The sequence below is a fragment of the Vanellus vanellus genome (assembly GCF_965231255.1).
Source record: "Vanellus vanellus genome assembly, chromosome: 5".
Lineage (NCBI taxonomy): Eukaryota > Metazoa > Chordata > Aves > Charadriiformes > Charadriidae > Vanellus > Vanellus vanellus.
In genome coordinates this window covers 76,558,197-76,580,228 of record NC_138910.1, presented here as the reverse complement: position 1 = coordinate 76,580,228, position 22,032 = coordinate 76,558,197, and the positions used below count along the sequence as shown (strand labels likewise).

Below are 22,032 nucleotides of genomic sequence, written 5' to 3'. Positions count from 1 at the left end.
TTACTCCTCCTAGAAAACACTGCTATCAGAATCAAGTTCTCAGTCTTCAAAATCACCGTCCTTGTCTTCGAAACACCAACATCAGCCCAGTGCTAGTTCAATACTAGAAAGTCTTTTCAGATCTTTTGCTCCAGGCATGTCCACCTTCAGAGTGCTCTACAATTTAGAGGTAAGACAACAAATTTACTACTTTCTACTCGTGTTTCTGAGCACTAAGGTTGAAGTAGTTCTAAGTTTCTTGGGCAGGAGTCCACCGTGACAGGGTCATTACACAAAATGCAAATGTCATGTCATAGTCTGCTCTCATGTATGTGATAAATTCTACACAGAATGAAATGAGTAAAAAGTTCCACTTTAGAGACTTTACTGTGAAGCCAGGCCCCACTTTTTGTGATTTGCAAGGCGGAAGGAGTGTTTTGAAGTAAATGGAGAGGAGCAAAGAAACATCAAATCCTTATTGTTTAGATAAAATTCCTGCCTGAATCTCCAGAACCTCTGATTGTGTGATTTTTTAGAATATATTAAAAAAAAAAAAGTTGGCACTTTTAAAAATGAATGCGAGCTGTTTAGTTTGATTGGGTTTGCTCAATTCAATTTGAAAAAAAAAAGAATGCTAACTTCCCTTCTATGTAAGTCTACCGTATTTTGCCTGTGGAGGCTAAGGGGGAATATTTTTTGAGAAGCATTCAACTGTGAAGAATTTTCACTATCCAAATGTGCAGGGCTTTTACCCAGACACTTCTGGCCTGTTTTAGCTGTGCATGCAAAGTGAGTGGAATACATACAATTTTTTTACCCCTAAGTGTTTTCCTGAGTAGCTTCTTTAGCCAAAACTCTGGATTGGACTCTGTAAAAAGGTTCTTTCCAAGTGTTCAATTCATGGGTTTTAAAGAGTATAAGAGAGTTCAGCTGATGTCGTTAGGACACTGCAATCTGCACACTCTAGGAAGCTGGACAGTTTCTAGTTCTACTCACAGGTCCCACTGTTTATAAGGACTCATTACAAATATGGTTTGAACAAGTTGGAGGGGTTATTGCCAGCAGCTACAAAAACAGCGGGCAAAGTTATTCTCTTTCATTCCGTGCGCGCCAAGATTATCGTAGGAATTCTCTTGTAGTTGCTTTCCTTTGGGTCTCTGCGGTCTAATTGTTAGCTCTTCATCTTCCTACACTGTTATCACACTGCAGCGTTAGGATTCCCCCCTTTTCTGTATGGCTGGAACGTAAGATACTTGATGATGTCTTTGAAATATGTTACGAAGTTCTACAACTGAAAGCAAATGGTTTAGCGTATCACAGCAAGGGTATCTTGTTGAACTGGTAGGTTATATTACTGTATGACGAGACAGTTATCTGCTGCTTCTATGCCAGAGAAAAGAATAAAAGCAAGTAATAAATTGCGTGCTTTTCTGGCAATGGATGAGAAGTAGTAAATTAGATTACAAGTGTAGATTACATGAGTGTACTTGCTCCTCAAGTCCAATCAAGCCAATTGGAAGATGATTTCTGTCAGGAAAAGGATGATGTGCTTTTTTATCCCCTCAACTGGTGATCTGTTTAAAATATGGGAACCAGTCTGAACTGCTTTCTGAAAAAATGTGCACAGGAAACTTGCAGAGCATATGAAAGAGATGAAAATTAAATGTTGCAGATGTTCAGGGTTGTATCATGCAGTGTTGTGATCAGATTTCATGCCAGGAACTCTGTAAACCATTCTTCTGACCCGTGAACCTGAAAAAGAGTTATTTTGTTTTCCCACATGCAGCATTGTTGGCTGTACATGCCAAAGGGACGTTTCAAGAAATAATATAACTTCTGGGGGTTTACTGAGGTTTTGGGAGGGGCCGGGGTTCCTTTGTTTGGGTGTTCTTTTGTTTTTTCTTTATGTAAAGTGAAGTGAAATTGATTGTAAATGTACATGAGATCTGACCCACAGAAACCACAGACTTCCTTATGGCCATGTTTCTGAGCGTAATTGCATTCTGTGAACTTTAGTGCTGACTTAAAACAGGAGGGATGATACAGTGATGATGTTCATAAGGCCATAGAATTACCTGGACTATCTTTTACAAAAAAAAAAAAATTATAACCCAAAACCCCCAGTAATAGCAATAGGGTTATGTTTCAGAAGGCATGAATCAATAAGTAAGCCATCTGTAGGTTTTTTTTATGGGATACCATCAACTGAAAATATAGAAATGAGAAAGACTTGGGCTCTTAAGGAGCACCAACTGAGCCTAAAGACAACATTTCATGTGCTAGAGTATGTACTTTATCCTTTCCCTTAACAGGTAAACTGAAATGAGAAAAAAAAGCACTTTGATACAGAATAAATATCTGTAATAGCCATACTACCCTGAACATTTTTAATGTGATTTCCCTTTACTGACAACAACTTCACAAAAGTGTATTGTTAATTGCTTCATTTGTAATTGATTTTTTTCTGTTATACTTTTAACCTTCAGCAGATGAAAGGATACTAAGGGGAGGTCTGTATACATGCTTATTTATTATAGGTACTGAGCTCCAAGCTGATGCCAACTGCAGATGATGAAATGGCAAGAAACTGTGCCAAGTCTTTCTGTGAAAACTTCCTCAGAGCAGGAGGTTTGAGGTTAGATTTCAAAATCTTGACTCAATTTATAACACTTCATTTAGTTAGCAGTTTTATGTGGTTTCTGATTTCCACACTATAGCACACTATTACACCTGTCAGCTTCTCTTTCAGAGTAAAAAAATCCACCCAAAGCTGTTTTTTCATTACCCAGTGTCTGAAAAGCTACTGTAGCTGCCATAGTAATGTAACAGAGTGCATGTTGTTAAACCCCAAAATAAAGTTAGGCACAGATAGCATGTGAAGTTGTAGCTTTTACTAAGGTAGTTGATATTTGAATAGTTAGCATGTAAGTGTTTCTGTTCAAATTTGCAAGTGTGTACATTACACTGTGTCCTGCATAGATACTTAAAATTTTAAGCAGTTAAAGCATAGATCATGCAGTGGGAACCAAATTAAATTTTACAGTCTCCAAAATTCAGACCCTTCAGATAAGAGTTGAGGCACAGTGTGAGTGGTTTAGAAGACCTGGCAATACTGCTTGTCCTTGTGTCAGATTTGTCAAATATATGTTGCTCTTAGTAATTCTATCCACACACACACACACCCCACACACACATCCTGAAACATTTTCCAGCAGGAACAGAAAACTTCCATCTGTAGATGCAGGAGGGGAAAATGGGGATGTTAGTCTCTGAAGACACCAGTTTGGCAGTTTTAACTGGCACTCAGCTGACTGAATAGGATGAGGGAAGGATAGAGGTAAATTAATTGCAGCTCTCTCCTAATGTAAAATATTTTCAAACGGAGTCTGTCTTATTGATTTATTTTTAAGTTTGGTGGTGAACGTGATGCAGAGAGATTCCATCCCATCAGAAGTAGACTATGAAACAAGACAAGGAGTCTATTCAATCTGCCTGCAACTTGCAAGGTATGTAATTGCCTTTCATTAGAGAAAGTGCTGCTTTCTTGGCTTTTAGAGTGCGGCTTGTAATATTTAAGATTAATTGATACTTTGAGTTCTGTTTCATTCACTTGCTGTGAACATTCAAAAATGAGCCTGACATTTTTGCTCTGTGAATGTAGGTTCTTGCTTGTTGGCCAGACAATGCCTACGTTACTGGATGAGGATTTCATTAAAGATGGGGTAGAAGCATTGTCCTCACGCCCCTTCCGTAATGTCAGCCGACAAGCGAGTAGGCAGATGTCCATTTGTGGAACACCTGAGAAGTCATCCTACCGACAGCTCTCTGTGTCTGATAGATCCTCCATTAGGGTAGAAGAAATTATACCAGCAGCAAGAGTTGCCATACAAGTAAGGAAGTGTTTGATGATTTATGGTGATGTAGCAGTGTCGTCTCCAGTGCCAGCCGTGTAACTCCTGGATTTTTAATCAAAAGTCTGCCTTTTATACAGATTCTTGCCCAGGCTTCACTTAAAAGCATCTGAAAATGCTGACCATCAGTCTCTTCCTGATCTTGATCTGAATTTTAACATAGTCTCAGAAATTGTTTTGGCAGTACAAAGGGAAGCAGTAGCCCAAAAGTGCTTACCAGAAATAGATCTACACAGAAATCTTACTTGTGATTTATTTTCAGTCATACTTAACTCTAAGGTCTTACTCTTACTAATTTTCTGTTGATAGAAGGGAGAAGGCTCCTGCTTGAACTTGTGGCTTATAGACATGTTTCTTTGAATTAGAAATTTTGGGCAAGTTTTTTTGTTTCAGATAGCTCATTAAAAATTAAATTTGCTTGATGGTATCTGAGGGAAAAAGGAAATTTTTATTTTCAGTACTTCAAGAAAATGTTGTTTTTCCCCCTTTATAGGCCTGTCAGTGTAATTAATCTGAGACTGGCTATTTACTAAAACAATCTATTCTGACAAGAACTCAGCCCATTTGATAGTTGAGTCCAGTTGAAAGAAACTTCACAGTTAATGTAACAGAGTATGCTGTGTTAGGCTCTTGGGCAGTGCTTCCCAAATGGATCGATATGATGGAAATCAGCATGCCTAACTCTAGATAGGTGAAAAGGGTATCTACCCTAGTGGTAAAAACTAATTACTTCCTATTAAGGGAACAAAAAGACTCTTGTATCCTTGAGCCTGCTTAGAGAAGAGAGGAATACAAATCCAAATGTCAATTTGACGTGATCCAGAAGATACATTCCTCTTATCCCTATGATTAACAAAGGCTGTTGAATATCGCAGAAGTAACTGCTGTTTCTTGTTCCTTCAGACTATGGAGGTGAATGATTTCACTTCTACAGTGGCTTGCTTCATGCGACTCTCTTGGGCTGCTGCTGCAGGACGACTGGACCTTGTGGGAAGTAGTCAGCCAATAAAAGAGAGCAACACTTTATTTCCTGCTGGGATTCGAAACAGACTTAGCAGCTCAGGTAGGTTAACTGTGTCTCTAAACCTATCTAAAGAAAGCATTTGGTTTATTCTTAATTGCACGTTTTTGAAACCTGAAGCTGAATTCATTGGAGTTGGACATGATGATCCTCTTGGGTCTCTTCCAATTCAGGATATTCTATGATTGAATTACACAAATCTGAGCAAAATGCTGAACATTCGTGTGGCATTTGGCGACATGGCATTTGGAGAAGTTTCTTAAATTGCAGAGAACTGACCAGGAGCTGAAAACATCTGAAAAATGAAAGCACTTGTTCGTTTCTTAATGCAGGAAGTAATTGCAGTTCAGGAAGCGAAGGAGAGCCAACTGCACTGCACGCTGGTATCTGTGTGCGACAGCAGTCCGTATCCACCAAAGATGCTCTGATTGCTGGAGAAGCCTTGTCTCTCTTAGTAACCTGCCTTCAGCTACGCAGTCAGCAACTAGGTATGAAATAGCGTTGGATTACTCACTACTTGGAATATAAGTGAGGTGGGGGAAGGCTTTTGGAGACAGCCAAGTACAAAAAAAAATCATGAGAAACTTCTAGTTTTGTAAGCTGAGACAGCTCAAGGTAAAACCACAAAATTTCATTAAAAAGTACAGAATTTTTTTTTTCCAGGACTGAAGAACAGGTGGCATGAAACAAGGCATGTAGTGCTGTGCCTTAGTGAAATGTTTTGGGAAAGCTGACTTACTGCCAGTATATAAATATTTGCACTGGCTTTGAAGTATGTAGTTCCCTAAGTGCTGCTGTTTGCATAGCTACTGTTTAGTACTTGAACCTTTGTGTACAGGAAGTGTAAAGGGTGGTGGAAGGCAAAGGAAAATGCTATAATAACGAGGTGCGAGCCTCTGAGGCGGGAAGGAGATGGGGAAATAATGCAGATAGCCATTACTGCTTTTCATTGTTGATGGGGGATGTCCTCTAGGTCCTATGGTATTGTAATGCAAGACTGTAACTGACTTATTTTAAGTAATTATTATTTTTTAAAAGATAACCTGGCACTCTTCTGTTCTAGGATCTTTTTATAATTTGCCTTGCGTTGCCGATTTCATCATTGACATACTGCTTGGATCACCAAGTGCTGAGGTGAGGGTCTTTCTCTGAAAACTTCTTAAATGTTATGTTTCTGAAATGTGTGCACTTTGATCATTTAATATGGTCTGAAGATAAAATTTTGTTACAAATATTTGCAGAGTTTTTTGTATTGAATGAATAACCTTTGTATAATTGTTAGTAATTCCAGTATCTAGTGATGTGTTGATAGAAAATGCTGAAGTGTTACATTCATTAGGCTTGTTTAATCCATGAGTCACGCAGGACTGTGGTGTGGCTAGTCTAAAGAAAATGCTCTCATTTTGGTGAGACAAATACTGTAAAACTAGTACTTTAGGGAAAGTTCCAAGTAATGTTTATCTCAAAAGGTTTGGGTAAGATTTAATGGACTCTTCTGAACTTTGGAAAAGTTCTTCCAAATGTCAGAACCCTACTAAAATTCATTCTTTCTGATCTAAGTTTATTCTGGATGTTCTAAAATCTAGAGATTTTCAAGTCACACTTACTTCATTTCATTGCATCTCATATATTTTGCATGAAGTCATTGCATCTTTCTCCCCTTATCTGAATTTATAATCTGTGTTTGATAAAGCATCAGAGATTTTAGCTCTGGGATGAAAGTGGATTGCTAAATTCCTATAAATAGAGAAACCCTGGCTGGCAGGAGCAGAGCTCATTGTCTGGTTTACACAAGCTTTGCAATGTCTGTGTTTTCTGTTAGAAATCTAACAAAACAGAAGTGTATTTTTTGCAACATTTGTTCAGCTGCTAGTGTTTGATGACACTGTTTCAGATTCGTCGTGTTGCCTGCGACCAGTTGTACACCCTTAGTCAGACAGACACATCAGCTCACCCAGATGTTCAAAAGCCAAACCAGTTTCTCCTGAGTGTTGTTCTTGGTGCCCAACTGCCTCTTTGGTCACCAACCAGCATCATGAGAGGAATCAACCAGAGGTAAGTCAGATGCGTGTTTATTGAGGAAGCAAATCTCGTGTTTTTAAATGAGTAGAGCTGTGGAAGCTCTGAGGCACGAGAAGTGGGACTTTGCAAGTCGAAAGTAGGCATCCCTGTCACACCCCAGATAGTTTTGTAAGTATGTGAACCAAAGGGAAATGAAACTGAATTCTCAAGGCGAAACTCTACGTCTGGGAACTCTTACAGTTCAGCTTATTTGACTTTCCATTCAGGAGGGTGGTAATTGCTAAACGGTCCCACTCTTCCTAGGATGTGGTCACGGCAGTCAGAACCTGGCTGGAATCCTGCATGAGGCATAGAGGCCATAGGGCGTATGACAGTACATTGAATTTATTTGATAGTAATGCATAGATCCATATCAGAAACCAATCCTAAAGGCTCCAGCCTTTTCAGTGATGTCTGGACCGATGACTTCACCTGATTTCTTATTGCTTATGTTACCCATTACACCTGTAAAGACTGTAGGTATTAGTCCTGTTAACTTGTCCCTGACTGGCCAAAGGTTGTTGAATTTAAGAGTGACTTTAAACAGCAACTTCTAGAGGAAGCTGAATGGAGGATTAACTGAGAAGTTAAAACATGTTGTTTTATTGTTGTCTGATAAAATAAAATTAAGAGGTGAAGGAAGAAAGCTGGATTAAATGTTATTCATAATGTTCAGAAGTAGCCATTGGGAAGGAATATTTGTTTTAAAGCTGCAGCGTGTGCATGCAGAAGCATACCTAGATAGATATGCTGTTTTGGTTTAGATGGACAGAGCACACAGGTCTTCAAGGCAACTGCTTAAAAAAAGTTTCTGGTTTTAAATTAAACCTTTCTTCTATTTGTACCTGTTTCAGACTTTTGTCCCAGTGTACAGAGTATTTTGACCTGAGATGTCAGTTATTGGATGACCTCACATGTAAGTATATACAGGCACACGTGTCATGCTGATTGCAGCTTCCAAGCATGTCTGTCTTCCATAGACAAGATGTGGAATTGCCTTCATGGAAGGGTTACTATACCATGAACTCAGTGTGACCTGGCAGCATGCTGGCTGTCCCGTGTTAGTGCCTGGCATGGACTGTTCTTGGCATTCAGTAACAGCAAGGCAGCTCACTCCTTTTGGAAAGTGAAATGAGTTCCTCTGTGCAAGTAGACTTTGTACACATTGTGGTGGAAACAAGACCATTACCAAACTGTTTGAAATTCTTTGTATTTACATTCTACATTTATAGAACTGTTAATTTTTCGGGGTTTGCTTTTTCTCTTGCAGCGTCAGAAATGGAACAGCTAAAGATAAGCCCAGCTGCCATGTTAGAAGATGAGATCACCTGGCTAGACAATTTTGAACCCAACCGCACAGCTGAGTGTGAGACTAGTGAAGCTGATAACATCCTGTTAGCAGGACACTTGAGGCTCATCAAGACTCTTCTGTCACTTTGTGGGGCAGAGAAGGAAATGGTTGGTAAGTATTCCTTTTTACTCTAAAGTGACTAGACTAGCGTGAATTCTGCATAGCACTAACAGATGACTTCATCAGCAGACACTATGTGTGAAGACATTATAATACATCAGCAGAAGTGATACAGAACTATAAGGAATAATTTTAGGAGTACCTTTGTTGTAACTTTGACATTCAATAAAATATTTGGATATGTTTTTTGTTGATATGGTGCTATTAAGTGGTTTTGTTGTTATGGAGCACCTTTGGACATTTGCAGTGATAATGTAAGCATTTAACAGTAGATGTGGATTACTGTGTTACAGGTTCGTCTTTGATTAAGCCATTGTTGGATGATTTCCTTTTCCGAGCATCCAGGATTATTCTGAATAGCCATTCTCCAGCAGGCAGTGCTGCAATCAGTCAGCAAGACTTTCATCCAAAGTAAAAATTGCTTTTTTGTTCATGTCAGGTTTTGTCCTAGTTCTTATGAATGCAAATGTCATACTGGGGCTACAGATACTAGGAGTTAATACACATGTTGGAGCATTTCTCCAGGACATACCTTTCTAATTTATACATTTCCTACATAAGTGTCCAGGTAGCATTTTTGAGAGTTCTTGTGTGACCCAAAAATCTTTGATTTTCTGTACTTTTAAAGTCTGTGCCTAGATTTACATCAATGATGAATGTGCAAGCACAACTTAAGTGCTGATTTCATGAGTCCAAAGAGTGTTCCTTTAGCTCAACATCACTTGGAAAATTGGCTAAATTGGAGCACGAGCAGAAAATTAACTTTCCAAGCCCCTTGTAAGTGAGAACCTCAAAAATTCTGCTATTTTCTTTTTCCCTTCAAAAGAATTGCCTGTTGTAAAAAGCTAATGCTGAGCAAGTCTTCTTGCACCTGAGATAGCTGATCATAGCCCAGAATATATCAAAAAGGGAAAAAAGAGCTTTCTCTTTCCTGTCACACCTGCCTTCTGTTATTGCCATACAATATCTGAAGGGGTGGGTAAATTAGCTCATGTGGAGCTTTGTGCTTCTGCAGCCAGATTGCTTACATTACACTAACTAGTTGGTGTTAGAGTTGAATCAGGCATATCTGCACTGCCTTTCCACAAACCCTGAGGAAAGTTCCAGTGGAGCATTTAGCAATCCCTGAATTGAATGGGACTTGCTACACCTTAGTGTTTTGCTCCAGCTTTCCTCCATTGTAGTTCAGCTCAAACGTGCTCTTTTGTTTGCTTAAAGTAAATAGAGCCTTTTCTTTGGCCTTTAGAAGAAAGGGCTAGTGTGTTTGATGCACTGAAAAGAGTTAAGTGGTTTGTACTGGTCTAGCACAGTTTAGGTCTAAGGTCATCTCTTGTAGCAAGTAAGTTATCTGGTCTGGCTCTTTCAAAGCTTATCTCCCTACAAAGAAGTCATTATGTCTCCACCAGTGTTACAGTGATAGAGTTTATCTGTCTGTTTGTCCTCAGACATACAACCAATTCTGTGTCTTCTTTTTAGGGCACCTAATTTTCCTTGTTACAGAATGTTAACAACAGGTGTCTCTGTGTCAGTAAGGGAGGCCTTTTTAAAGGAGTGTTTCTGGTGCTGCTCTTCTGATTCTTTCCTTTCCAAGAAAAAAAAGCATTCTGCAGTCTCTCAGGAGTGTTTTATCATTTAAAGTGTTCCTTTTGAACATTAATTGTTACTTGTTCTGAGTAATATGGCTTTCTGGAATTAGAAATAATTGAGTCATCTACAAAATAGATCTCAAATGTGGTTTTCTTTTTAGGTGCAGTACAGCAGATAGCCGATTAGCTGCTTATGAAGTGTTAGTAATGCTAGCTGATAGCTCACCTTCCAATCTCCAGCTTATTACAAAAGAGCTACTTTCTATGCATCACCAGTGTGACCCTGCACTTACCAAGGAGTTTGATGTAAGTAAGCAGCCTTTTTTGATTTGTATTAGCGTGGTTTGGAGTACTGCATATGATCTGCTTAACTGCTCCGTTCGTTAAATTTCCATGGTCTTCGATTTAAAATGACAAAAAGCAGATAAGGGTAAATGCAGACCCATTTGATCTTCCTCAGAAGCAAATACTCCAGCGAGTCTTTCTCAGTTATTATCTGGATAAGAAAGAAGTATTTCCTAAATATCAAGTTTTATTTAAATACATTTTAGGCCATGTTTAACAGTTTTGTGCAAAGTGCTATATATATAAATGACCAAGTATAGCCCTTTTGCGATCTTTCAGAATTTATATTCCTGGGTTTCGAATAAATTGCTCTTAACAGCTGATATAAAGGTGATTATAAAAGCTATAGTATGTTGTTGGAGTCTTATGCTTTTTATAACTTACTGGTACAAAAAATGTTTGTCATTCTAGTATCTTCCACCAGTGGATAGTCGCTCCATTTCAGGATTTGTGGGACTGAAAAACGGTGGTGCTACTTGTTACATGAATGCCGTCTTCCAGCAGCTGTATATGCAGCCTGGTCTCCCGGAGGTAATTGGTTCAACATCCAGCGAAGTAGTCTTTTTGGAATTACTGTCACCTGAACTGCAAGTTCACCTTAGCACCATTTGTAAATGAATTGTTTAAATAAAAATAAAACTGTGTATGTACATGTGTATGCATAAATTTATAGACATGATAAATATATAAGTTGTTGTGCTGTGTGTAGTGACAACGTACAGTAATCATTTTGCCAAGAACCAATTTTATAAGGTTATTTGTTTCCTTCCAGGCCTTGCTTTCCATTGATGATGATACAGACAATCCAGATGACAATGTGTTCTATCAAGTTCAGTCTCTTTTTGGTCATTTGATGGAAAGCAAACTACAGTATTATGTACCTGAGAACTTTTGGAAGGTATTACTTTTTTTTTTCCTTTTCTCATTGCAGAATTTCTAGAGATAAAGTAATTTCTACTTCAGAAAGTCGAAACATGTAAAAATAACAACTTTCTTTAAAAAATTGCGTTCTTTAGTGATATGTATATGGAACAACCACCTTTTCTATGTATATTTATACTTCATATAGATTTTCAAGATGTGGAACAAGGAACTCTATGTTAGAGAGCAACAAGATGCTTATGAGTTCTTCACCAGTCTTATAGATCAAATGGATGAGTATCTCAAGGTAAAAACCTCAAGGATTTCTTTCCTTGTTTATATTGATCTCCTTGGTACCTTTTCTCTCTCTCTCCTTTGTTCTTCAGAAAAGAAGGCAGAGAGCCACTTGGCTTATTTTATAATCTTCATAGTATTCAGAATTTTAAAGTTCCTGTTGTTTTTGTGGTCTTTCACTCTGCAATATATCCAACTTATGCCTAACTTTACACCTCCAACAGAAAATAGGAAGAGACCAAATATTTAAGAATACTTTTCAAGGAATCTTCTCTGATCAGAAGATCTGCAAGGACTGTCCGCACAGGTAATGTTAAATTTAGTGCAATAGTTACCAAGTTACGTGCTCCCATAACTATTAAAATATGTAGGTCAAAATAATACAAGAAAGTAGACATATATGCCTTTGTGAGTATCGCAACTGTTGATATCTATGGGGTAAATGCAGTATTCTTCCTAAGCGTATGTCTTGTTAATGCAAGTTGGATAGATTCTACTCTGTCAATGCCTTGACTATTTTTCTTCTTGAATTTAGGTATGAGCGTGAGGAAGCCTTCATGGCTCTCAACCTAGGTGTGACGTCATGTCAAAGTCTGGAAATATCATTGGATCAGTTTGTTAGAGGAGAAGTTCTGGAAGGAAGCAATGCATACTACTGTGAAAAGTGCAAAGAAAAGGTATTAATTCTTAATGTATGTGAAAGAAGATTCAGATGTAGCTTGATATTTTCTTAAGCATTACATGGTCATAGAAGCCACGCTTAGGTACTGCTTAACACTTTCTGTGTTGAAGATATAATCAAAAGGTTAAATGCATAAATCCATGCAGATAGCATTCTTTGTTCCCTGTAACTCGTATTGTAGGCTGAGCACCTAGAGGGATGGCAGGGTGGCAAAGTGTTCTGTAACGTAGCAGCCCACTACACAAACTCTGTAATATCTGTAATAGTACCCTATCTGTACATATTATAGTCATCCTGCCTCTAGTGGCTGTATTGTACATCAGTTCGAGATGGTTGGAATTGTGCATCTGTAGAATAATCCTACAGAATGCTTGAGGTATATAGATAGAGGTGGTATTTTTTTCCTTTTTAAGAGAACTACTGTGAAGCGCACGTGCATTAAGGTGTTACCTAGCCTTTTGGTGATTCACCTGATGAGATTTGGCTTTGACTGGGAGAGCGGACGTTCTATTAAATATGATGAACAAATAAGGGTAAGAAAACTTTTCTGTATGGCACCCCCACCCCCCACCCCACTGCTTAGTGGAGTAGACTCTCACTCTTCCTATTCATTCTTCTTTTCCCCACATTTTGATACGGGGATTTTGAGTACATGGTACATTTACAATGTGATCACACTACAGAAAATATTTTTTTTTTCCTTAGAGTTTTCCTTGTCTGCAACGCTCTCAGGGTCCTTTCAGAAAGCAAGAGCAAAAACCTTTGTAAAGACATTTTATTTAACTTCTGTCTCATAAGAATAAAATCTTAAAGTACCATGTTTTCCTTTGATGTTCCCAATGTGGGAAGTATTAATATAATTCTCATAAAATTACACTAATTGTATCACTCAGTTAATCTCAGATATCTCTTCAAACAGTTTCCCTGGATGCTGAACATGGAACCTTACACTGTGTCAGGAATGGCTCGCCAGGACTCATCCTCAGAAGTGGGGGACAATGGCAGAAACACAGATCAAGGAGGCGGAGGCTCCCCGAGGAAGAAAGTTGCCCCTACAGAAAACTATGAGCTTGTTGGTGTGATTGTTCACAGTGGCCAGGCACATGCAGGGCACTACTACTCCTTTATAAAGGACAGGAGGTAACGGATGAGAGGATTTGCGTGGTGGATTTGAGAGCAGTCTAAAGACTGTTTGTTTTGGGAAGGTATAGTGAGCCATTCGGAGCTCTATTGGAAGCACTCTTTCTTAATGCCTAACATTGTGGGTGTCAAGACGATAGCACAATAACATGGGATGCCTTATTAAAAAAGTCTCAGGAATTCTTACATACCTTGTATTGCAGTTTGAGGGCTTCCTGTGACACTTAGTTGCAGGTGATGTGTTTCTCATATTTTTAATCAAGCTTATTCTTTTAAAATGTACCTTTGACATTAATTGAACTAAGCTTTCTATTTCCTGTCAAAACAAATGTGAGTTCAGGATTGTCATTTTTAGGGTATTCAGGGTGGTTTGGTTTTTTATGAGACAATTAAGTAACTTTCCATTGTGTTTCTGTTCTGTTTTGATCACAGGGGGTGTGGAAAAGGAAAGTGGTATAAATTTAATGACACCGTTGTCGAAGAATTTGATTTAACTGATGAAACCTTGGAATATGAATGTTTTGGTGGAGAGTATAGACCTAAAGTCTATGATCAATGTAAGCAGAAGTACTGATTGATTTATATTAGCTTTATGTTTCGTACTGGTTCTCAGTAGAGGTAGAACTCAGTCCATTGCATCTATTTTGAGTGACTTGGTCTAATAATCATTCAACAGCATTTTTTTTCCTAAAGTCTTCTCTTTACTGAAGGACATAACAGCTTGTATACGGCCTAATATTGATTGAACCTTATTCACTGTTCAGTGCTCTGTAGACTTAGTGGCAGAGTAGATTCAAAAGTAAAATGGCACCTTGTTAAAATAGTTTAATAAAAAAAACAAAACAAAAAAAAACCACAAAACCCACAAACCAGGCCTTATTTTAGGCTAGTGGAAATGACTGTGCATAGAAAATGGTGTGGCATCATATAGTTAAACTTTTCAACGCTTTAAGGAATTAGTTCCAAATACATTTCCACCAATATGCACTTGTTTCATAATACTGATAATTATCTTTTTAAAGTACATATGCCTTTTGCAAAGATATTTTATAATTTGGGTTTTCGTTATTGGCTAATAACTAATATTGGCTGAGGTTTTGATCTGACAAATAACTTCATACTGCCACGGCATGTATTACTTGCACACCCAGTTTCACTTCCCTGTAGGAAGGAAAAAGGTACTAGACCTTCAAAGGCCTTCATTGAATGCCTTTTCTCCCCTCAGCTAACCCTTACCCTGATGTGCGTCGGCGCTACTGGAATGCCTATATGCTGTTTTACCAGAGAGTGTCTGATCAGAACTCTCCAGTCTTACCAAAGAAAAGTCGAGTGAGTGTTGTGCGTCAAGAAGCTGAGGACCTCTCGTTGTAAGTTCCTCTTGGATCTGTAAAGCTTTCTCTTACATTGATATCTAGACCCTATCTCCAGAACTAAGAAATTAATAATTCCTGTTTGACAAAGGAATATACTGACCCTTCTGTTGTTTTGGTTTGTTTTTTTTTAAGCTGCTTAATGAATATTTTTTATTGCTTTTGTAATTTCCTCTTCCATACTGCTGTCACTATTGCAGTAAGAAGATGAAGCTGACTTACAAGAAGTATGTAGACTGTCATCTAAATTTTTCTTAAGACTATACTGGCTGTGCTGATATTTTAAACTTGACCTGTAGAATTGTTGTAGGATTTCATCGCTCACCTTGAGCTTGTATATATTTCAGATCTGCTCCATCTTCACCAGAAATTTCACCCCAGTCATCACCCCGACCTCACAGGCCAAACAGTGACCGCCTCTCCATCCTGACCAAGCTGGTTCGAAAGGGAGAAAAAAAGGGACTTTTTGTAGAGAAAATGCCTGTGCGGATATATCAGGTAGAGCACTCCGAAAGTGGCAACTAAATCCTACTCACAGGAAACTTAAGCACACAGTAAGAGGAACACCTTTGAAGGTGGCCATGAAGCAATTCCCTTCTTGAATGCAAAGCTAGAAGATAATTCAGGATTCTGACATAAAGTTATTAACAAGCTGCTCAGTGGTATATTATTGTAAGTTTTGCTGTCCCTTCTCACAAAACGGACCCATCATTCTTTGCTTTGAAGAAACTGCAGGCAAGTTAGTCAAACATGAGATAACGGCAGCAGTCAGCATGCAAGCAGGGAGAGATGAAAGCAGAGAAGGTGCTTCATTTGAAGAACACGAGGAAGAATGGAGAAGATGGCAAATTACAGTCATCCTCTAGTTCTTGAGTTCACAAGAATGTAAAAAGGGGAGAAGAGAAACCAAACCCAGCTTCAATTCTGTTCGTGTCTCTTAGCTTATGTAATACTGAATATGTTCTCAAATGGGAAAACAAGGATATTGAAGGCAACTTTGCAAGTCAGGACTGAAAATGGAGGTGTGATGGCATTGGCAGAGCAGTGAGAGGGTGGTAGAACCTGGATATCAGTTACCTTTCTCTTCGGGCAGCTCTCAGTCTGCAGCCCTGCAGCTCTGGTCCTCCATACAGGAGAGGATATATATCTTACCAGTCTTGCGTATGAACACTTCTGAGCACACACCTTCCTGCTGATCTGCACATGTGCATGAGAGCCTATGTCACATACACAGAATAAACTGTGCGAGCTATGTATGGCCCTCTGCATGAGCTGTGTTAGGGCATTCATAGTCACTTTAGGCCTTCTTGTGTCCAGAGTTGTATTATTACAATGAACAGAACTTGGCTCGAATTTAGTGAGAGTCTTTCAGCAAAATCTCATTTGTAAAAAGAGGGACTTGGCATTTAAGTACATTATTGTGGCTGCAGCTTGTAATTATACCATGGCTCCTTGCTCTGTACATGTAAATTTGCTAAGCAAGCCTTTCAGGTTCAAAGGATGTTCTCTTGGCTTTTTTATTAAAAACAAGCGAAAATTAGAACTTGCTAGCAACTTCTTCCTTTTTCTTTTCCCTTAGTGGGCAAATGATTAAGTCTGTCATCTGTTGTCTTGCGTTTTGTAATATCCTTGGAAGAAAGTCACTAGTTTATACAAACCTTCTAAATCTCCTGTATGTATTTTTCCCTCTGCTGAAGTAGTGATGCAGAGCATTAGCAAAATAGGTTTGACACTGGTTTTTAAACACCACACATATTTACATAAAAGATGCAATTTTAGTTAGAGAAATGTACTTTGACAACATGTTAATTTTTTGCCTTCTTTTACTTTTACAGATGGTGAGAGATGAAAACTTGAAATTTATGAAGAACAGAGATGTGTACAGTAGTGACTACTTCAGTTTTGTTCTGTCATTAGCTTCACTGAATGCTGTAAGTACCTAGATTTAATCTTAAGAGTATTTGGAATATGTTGGGTAGAAAGGGCCACAGAAGCTATTTATGTCACAACCAGCAAAACTGAAAGGGAAGGGTTGACGTTGATTGTCTCCAATAATTTTTCACACTGATAACAACTGTCTCAAAGCTGACTCCAACTGATAACATCTGACTCAAAGCTGCTGTTCGAGTAGTGGGAGAAACATCGTTGTGCCATAGTAAAATTTCTGAAATAACACACACCTTTTTTAATAATGCAAACTGAGCTCTAAAGGGACAGAAATTCCTCTCTGTATGGAAGATCCAAAAGCTGGTATTAGTCACCTCAAAGTCAGTAGTCTTTCATTGGAAATACAGTTTACTAATTAAGTTTTTCTAAATGGAGTAATAAACAAACCAGAATTTATTAAATTTATTAAATCCACAGATCTAGCGGGCCTTACAGCAAGTTTGTTCCTGTTTTAGCGCATTCGTTAACTAGCATAATTGGCACTGAAGACTGTTTTTAACACAGAAAAATGTTTTATTTTTTTCCAAATGAAGTAAATTACTTGAATAGAACATGTTGATGTATTTAAGAGACAGCATATATGCTACAGGCATACTTCTGCTCTGAAGTGAGCTTTGGTGATCTTATTAGCGTTTATGGTGATCTTATTAGCGTTTATAGATATATAAAGGGGGAATGTCATGAGGATGGAGCCAGGCTCTTCTCAGTAGCGACCAGTGATAGGACAAGGGGTAATGGATTCAAGCTGGAACACAAGAGGTTCCACTTAAATTTGAGAAGAAACTTCTTCTCAGTGAGGGTGACAGAGCACTGGCACAGGCTGCCCAGGGAGGTTGTGGAGTCTCCTTCTCTGGAGACATTCAAAACTCGCCTGGACGCCTTCCTGTGCAACCTCATCTAGGTGTTCCTGCTCCGACAGGGGGATTGGACTAGATGATCTTTTGAGGTCCCTTCCAATCCCTAGCATACTGTGATACTGTGATACTGTGAAGTAAATTTGACATTTCTTTCAGACTAAGGTAAAGCATCCTTATTATCCATGCATGGCAAAGGTGAGCTTACAGCTGGCAGTCCAATTCCTCTTCCAAACCTATCTCCGAACCAAGAAGAAACTCAGGTGAGGCCTTGTTCTGGGTGCTGTAACAACACATTTTGAGGTTTCTGCGCTTGTCATACCTACAGCACCTTGAAATACTATCAGTAGCATAGACGTTCACAAGAGTAGCAATATACATCTGGTTTGCATTGGAATCCCATTGTAAAGAAATCTGAGGAAGGAGAGTCATGTAAAACCTGCCGGTTTACTGCCTCTCCCAGCTGTCCATCGTTTTGGTGGTAGTGGTTTGGGCATGGAAAGGCTTCAATGGATTTAATGACAATAGGTTGTTTCAAAATAGTTCTGTAAGTGTTTTTGTCTTAAGCCATCTAATGTATGTTCACTTAGTCAAAATTCTCTCTATTTGGCAAACAAGAAACATGGCTTAGGTTTTGGAGGTGGTTTTTCGCTTTCATTACCAACAGTTGTCCCTGTTTTGTTAAAGGGCTGATACAGAAGAATGGATTGCCACCATAGATGCACTGCTCTCCAAAAGCATTGATGCTTGTCAGTGGTTAGTTGGGTATTTCGTCGGGCCAGAGGGCCGGGAGCTTGTAAAGTAAGTACTGGTGATTTTGTCTTAGGGTTTTTTGTGTTTCATGGATGGATAAAGCTTCCTAGTAACATGATCTGGCCTATACTGATGTATTCCTGAAGAGTTGAGTGTGCACATTCTTTAAACAGACACTCTAGACATTCACTTAAGTTTTTATTTCTAGTGTTTTCTCTGACTGTGCAGCTTTCTGAGTAATTCTGAAAATCTAATAAAATAGTGCAGTGTACGTGGAGGAGGATGTGGATGTTTAATTCAGTGGAGTGCACTGGAATGTGCTTAAGTTTGCCTGGTCACTCCTGCAAGTGGTGGGAAAGGAGAACATGGTCAAAGTGTTTGGGGTAAGATAGATACTTACCTGACAAAGATCACAGATAAACTGGAAAGAATTTTTCTCAGCAAGCTCAAGATCAGATAATGTTTTTTTTAAAAACACCCAAGGCAAATTCTTGAAGAACTGACAAAGTTAGACATGTGTCAATGTAAATAAAATTTTATCTTTGAAGTTGTATTGAAATACAGGATCCTATGACAGCTTTTAGTTTTAGCTCTTTTGTTATTTGAATGAATAAACATAAAGTAGTGTTATAGGCCTTTCTAGTGACAAGCAGGAGTGCAGGAAAATAAGTTAAAGCTTATCCACAGAAGTGCAATACAAGAAGTATCCGGACTGTTACCCTTTCTAAAATAATAACCACCACACTTAATCATAGTAACTGTGTGTACACGTTGATTCCAGTTCTCTTTGCAGCTTCGCCTTTTATCTTCCAGAACTTTCCTCCTGGAATGCAGCGTAAGAGAGGTGCGAGTTGCTGTAGCCACTATTCTTGAAAAAACCCTTGACAGTGCCTTGCTTTATCAGGAGAAGGTTAGTGTCACCCCATCCCATGATCCTGTTGGTTGTCTCTACCCTGATGGCTCTTGTTGTGTTTGCAGACAATGCTGTGTGATTTGTAAATGACAAGGGGAAAGGCTCTTGTCTTGATTATGCTTGTCGCTTTTCATTTCTTGAATAGATTAATGCTTGTCTGTCCTTACCCTAGGAGGTAACACGCTCTGTAATTCTCAGAATTTAAGTTCAAAGTGTTAGTTATAAACAATTCTGCCTGATATCAGCTTGACGTATAAACTGACAGCACGTATTCTTTTAATAGTTTGGAAACAGTGTTTTCTTAAGATTTATTCTCTTTTTCTGTAACTGAGACATTCCAGAAATCAGCTTAATTTTTAACTGATTCTCCTTCCTTACTGAGAAGCCTGTAGCAGTAGTAACTGAGTTATCTTGTTCTAGAGAGAGACCATAGCTATGGTTATTGTTCAAAGGTTTCATTTTCTGTTAGAAAATCTTGGCGAGTAAGTTCAGGAAGTGCAGCTCTGTTACATTTGACCGATCTTAATATTGTAGGAAAACCCAGCAGGAAATCTGTGAAAAGGAGTCGTTTGTAAAATGTCTGACACTCGCTTATTTCCCTTGGGATACCTGCACCAAATCATTTGTATTAATTTGTATTAAGAGAACTTAGACAGAAGTGTTATCTGTGTTCTGGCGTATTTTTGTAAGTTGTCAGTGGGAGCTTGAACACTTAAATGTCTAAGTCTTGTTTAGTCTGAAATAATATTTTTTTATAATTCAGATTTTAATATTTGATTAAATAGACTTTTGTTTTTCCTGTCCAGTTTATGGGGTTTGTATTTCTTTCCATCCAGTGTCATAGACGGAAGGCACTACAGTTGTATAGGCTTCTGTTAAGAAAGTTTATCTTATTTAGAGCTTTTGGGGAAGATTGCTATGAGGTCCTATGAGCTGAGTACAGTAGTAAGGGAGATGAATATTTACAATACAGCTTGATAGTTTTGGATTTCTTCTTCTTGACTGTTAGTTTCTATCCGTTAACTGAGATGTAATAGATTATATACCAGTGCGTATACCTCTAGTGTGCTTTGCCAAATAACTGCTACCACTGCTTTTTGCATAGTTGAGTGTGATAGTACGCTGAGACCTCAAGTGACAGTTTACTTCTTCTAATCTGGTTTGGTTTGCATTACTGTAATGACTGGAACGTTTGCACAGCAGTTCACTCTGAGGAGTAATTTGAATTGCTTTAAAAATATTGCAAACTTGCGTAACTGCTGAGTTCCACCTCTTTAAGCAAGGAACTTACATGCCAATGCTTTCGTTACTTTCCTGTTTAATATGTGCAGCATTCATTCAGGAGAGTTGAAAACGGGAAGGCTGCAATCCTGTTAGCTGTTCGTATTCATCACAGCAAGCATATCTGACCATACATGTGATTTTGTTAACCGTGCCTTAACTGTGATATGTGAAACTCATTTGTTTTTAAGCAGTAGGTGACTGTTCAAATTCAAATTAATTGTTTTCACAGTTAAAAAGTCTACATCAATTATTGGAGGTGCTACTAGCTCTACTGGATAAAGATGTACCTGAAAACTGTAAAAACTGTGCTCAGTACTTTTTGCTATTCAACAACTTTGTACAGAAGGTAAGAAACCATTATTTTTTCATGTTATTTAATTTTAAAGGACAATAGTAGAACAGCTAATCATCCATACGCATTGGAGGTTTAAGCAGCCCAGTGAAACTCTTCCAGAGTTTTTATTAGACTATTCTTTTTTTTCCTGTTTTTGAAAAGTAAATGACTTTGAACACTGGAATAGGATAAAATCACACAAAAACATGCAAGTAAAGTATACCTATTGAAGATGTCATTTCCAAAGTCTGAATGTTGGGTTTCTGTTTTGGGAGGGTGTTTTTGGCTGTTGGTATTTAAAAACAAAACAAAAAAATCAGTGTTCAGGATTTTTGTCCTGTAGGAAACAAAATAACTGACTGGACTGGGCTGTTCACCCCAGTATGGTTTCTCTCTGTTCCCCTGTTCTTTTTTTGTTTTGTTTTTTTACATGACGCTTATTCTGCAATGCTGATTCTGGTCTGGTTTACATAATGTGCTCTAATGAGACAGGTTTTAGAAGTGTAGCTTGTTGATTTGTGTGACTTTTTCTTTTACAGTAGGAAATGCAGTGTTTAGCCTACGTATGTTACTTTTGTTTTCTAGAGCATTCATTTTTTACCTGTGCAGGAATGTAACTTTTTACTGTTGTCTAAACAGCAGGGTATAAGGGCTAGCAGTCTTCTTCTCAGACACTCTGCTTTGAGGCACATGATCAACTTTCTCCTTGGCCCCAACCGGCAGAGTAATCAGGTAAACCTTGCATAGCATGTGTTCTTGTGCTTTAGTTTGTCCATCCCCGTGTTTTTACAATGTTTAAATTATGGATAAATACTTTTCATGTATTAGTATAAGGCTACTCCTTAGATTATTCTGTAAACTTCATGCAAGTTTTAGTCTACCTATATGTAGTTAACGTGAAAATAGCTGTGTTGGCAGAAGTGAGCATCATGCTTTCGATAATAAAAAAATTTTCACCAACTTCAAAGTATTAGAACATGGAGGTGGACTGTTAAGGACATTGCTTTGTTTTGACTTAGCAGAAGTTGACTAAATCAACCAATCAAAGGTTAATTATTTCTCTCCTTTTGGCTCAAACAGAATCGCAGGTGGAGCTCAGCACAAGCACGTGAGTTTGGGTACCTTCACAATACTGTAGCACTACTTGTTTTGCACTCTGATGTCTCCTCACAAAGAAATGTTGGTAAGAATTGCATTTTTATATTTTGGTGGCTTTGCGTTTCAGT

The 22,032-nt window shown here is 38.3% G+C and overlaps 1 protein-coding gene across 1 annotated transcript in view; it reads left to right on the top strand.

Moving 5' to 3' along the window:
- Positions 1-22,032, top strand: part of USP24 (ubiquitin specific peptidase 24) — a 65,169-nt gene that overhangs the window by 34,143 nt on the left and 8,994 nt on the right. Inside the window, exons 30-58 of the mRNA XM_082483401.1 lie at positions 14-169; positions 2,517-2,614; positions 3,390-3,485; positions 3,641-3,869; positions 4,794-4,953; positions 5,244-5,399; positions 5,975-6,045; positions 6,806-6,966; positions 7,827-7,888; positions 8,243-8,434; positions 8,737-8,854; positions 10,191-10,335; positions 10,786-10,905; positions 11,147-11,272; positions 11,444-11,542; positions 11,754-11,836; positions 12,065-12,206; positions 12,625-12,744; positions 13,131-13,351; positions 13,784-13,908; positions 14,577-14,718; positions 15,069-15,219; positions 16,557-16,652; positions 17,682-17,785; positions 18,210-18,323; positions 19,089-19,185; positions 20,702-20,818; positions 21,446-21,538; positions 21,887-21,989. Of these exons, the coding sequence (XP_082339527.1) occupies positions 14-169; positions 2,517-2,614; positions 3,390-3,485; positions 3,641-3,869; positions 4,794-4,953; positions 5,244-5,399; positions 5,975-6,045; positions 6,806-6,966; positions 7,827-7,888; positions 8,243-8,434; positions 8,737-8,854; positions 10,191-10,335; positions 10,786-10,905; positions 11,147-11,272; positions 11,444-11,542; positions 11,754-11,836; positions 12,065-12,206; positions 12,625-12,744; positions 13,131-13,351; positions 13,784-13,908; positions 14,577-14,718; positions 15,069-15,219; positions 16,557-16,652; positions 17,682-17,785; positions 18,210-18,323; positions 19,089-19,185; positions 20,702-20,818; positions 21,446-21,538; positions 21,887-21,989 (3,697 nt within the window). The remainder of the gene's footprint in view (positions 1-13; positions 170-2,516; positions 2,615-3,389; positions 3,486-3,640; positions 3,870-4,793; positions 4,954-5,243; positions 5,400-5,974; positions 6,046-6,805; positions 6,967-7,826; positions 7,889-8,242; positions 8,435-8,736; positions 8,855-10,190; positions 10,336-10,785; positions 10,906-11,146; positions 11,273-11,443; positions 11,543-11,753; positions 11,837-12,064; positions 12,207-12,624; positions 12,745-13,130; positions 13,352-13,783; positions 13,909-14,576; positions 14,719-15,068; positions 15,220-16,556; positions 16,653-17,681; positions 17,786-18,209; positions 18,324-19,088; positions 19,186-20,701; positions 20,819-21,445; positions 21,539-21,886; positions 21,990-22,032) is intronic.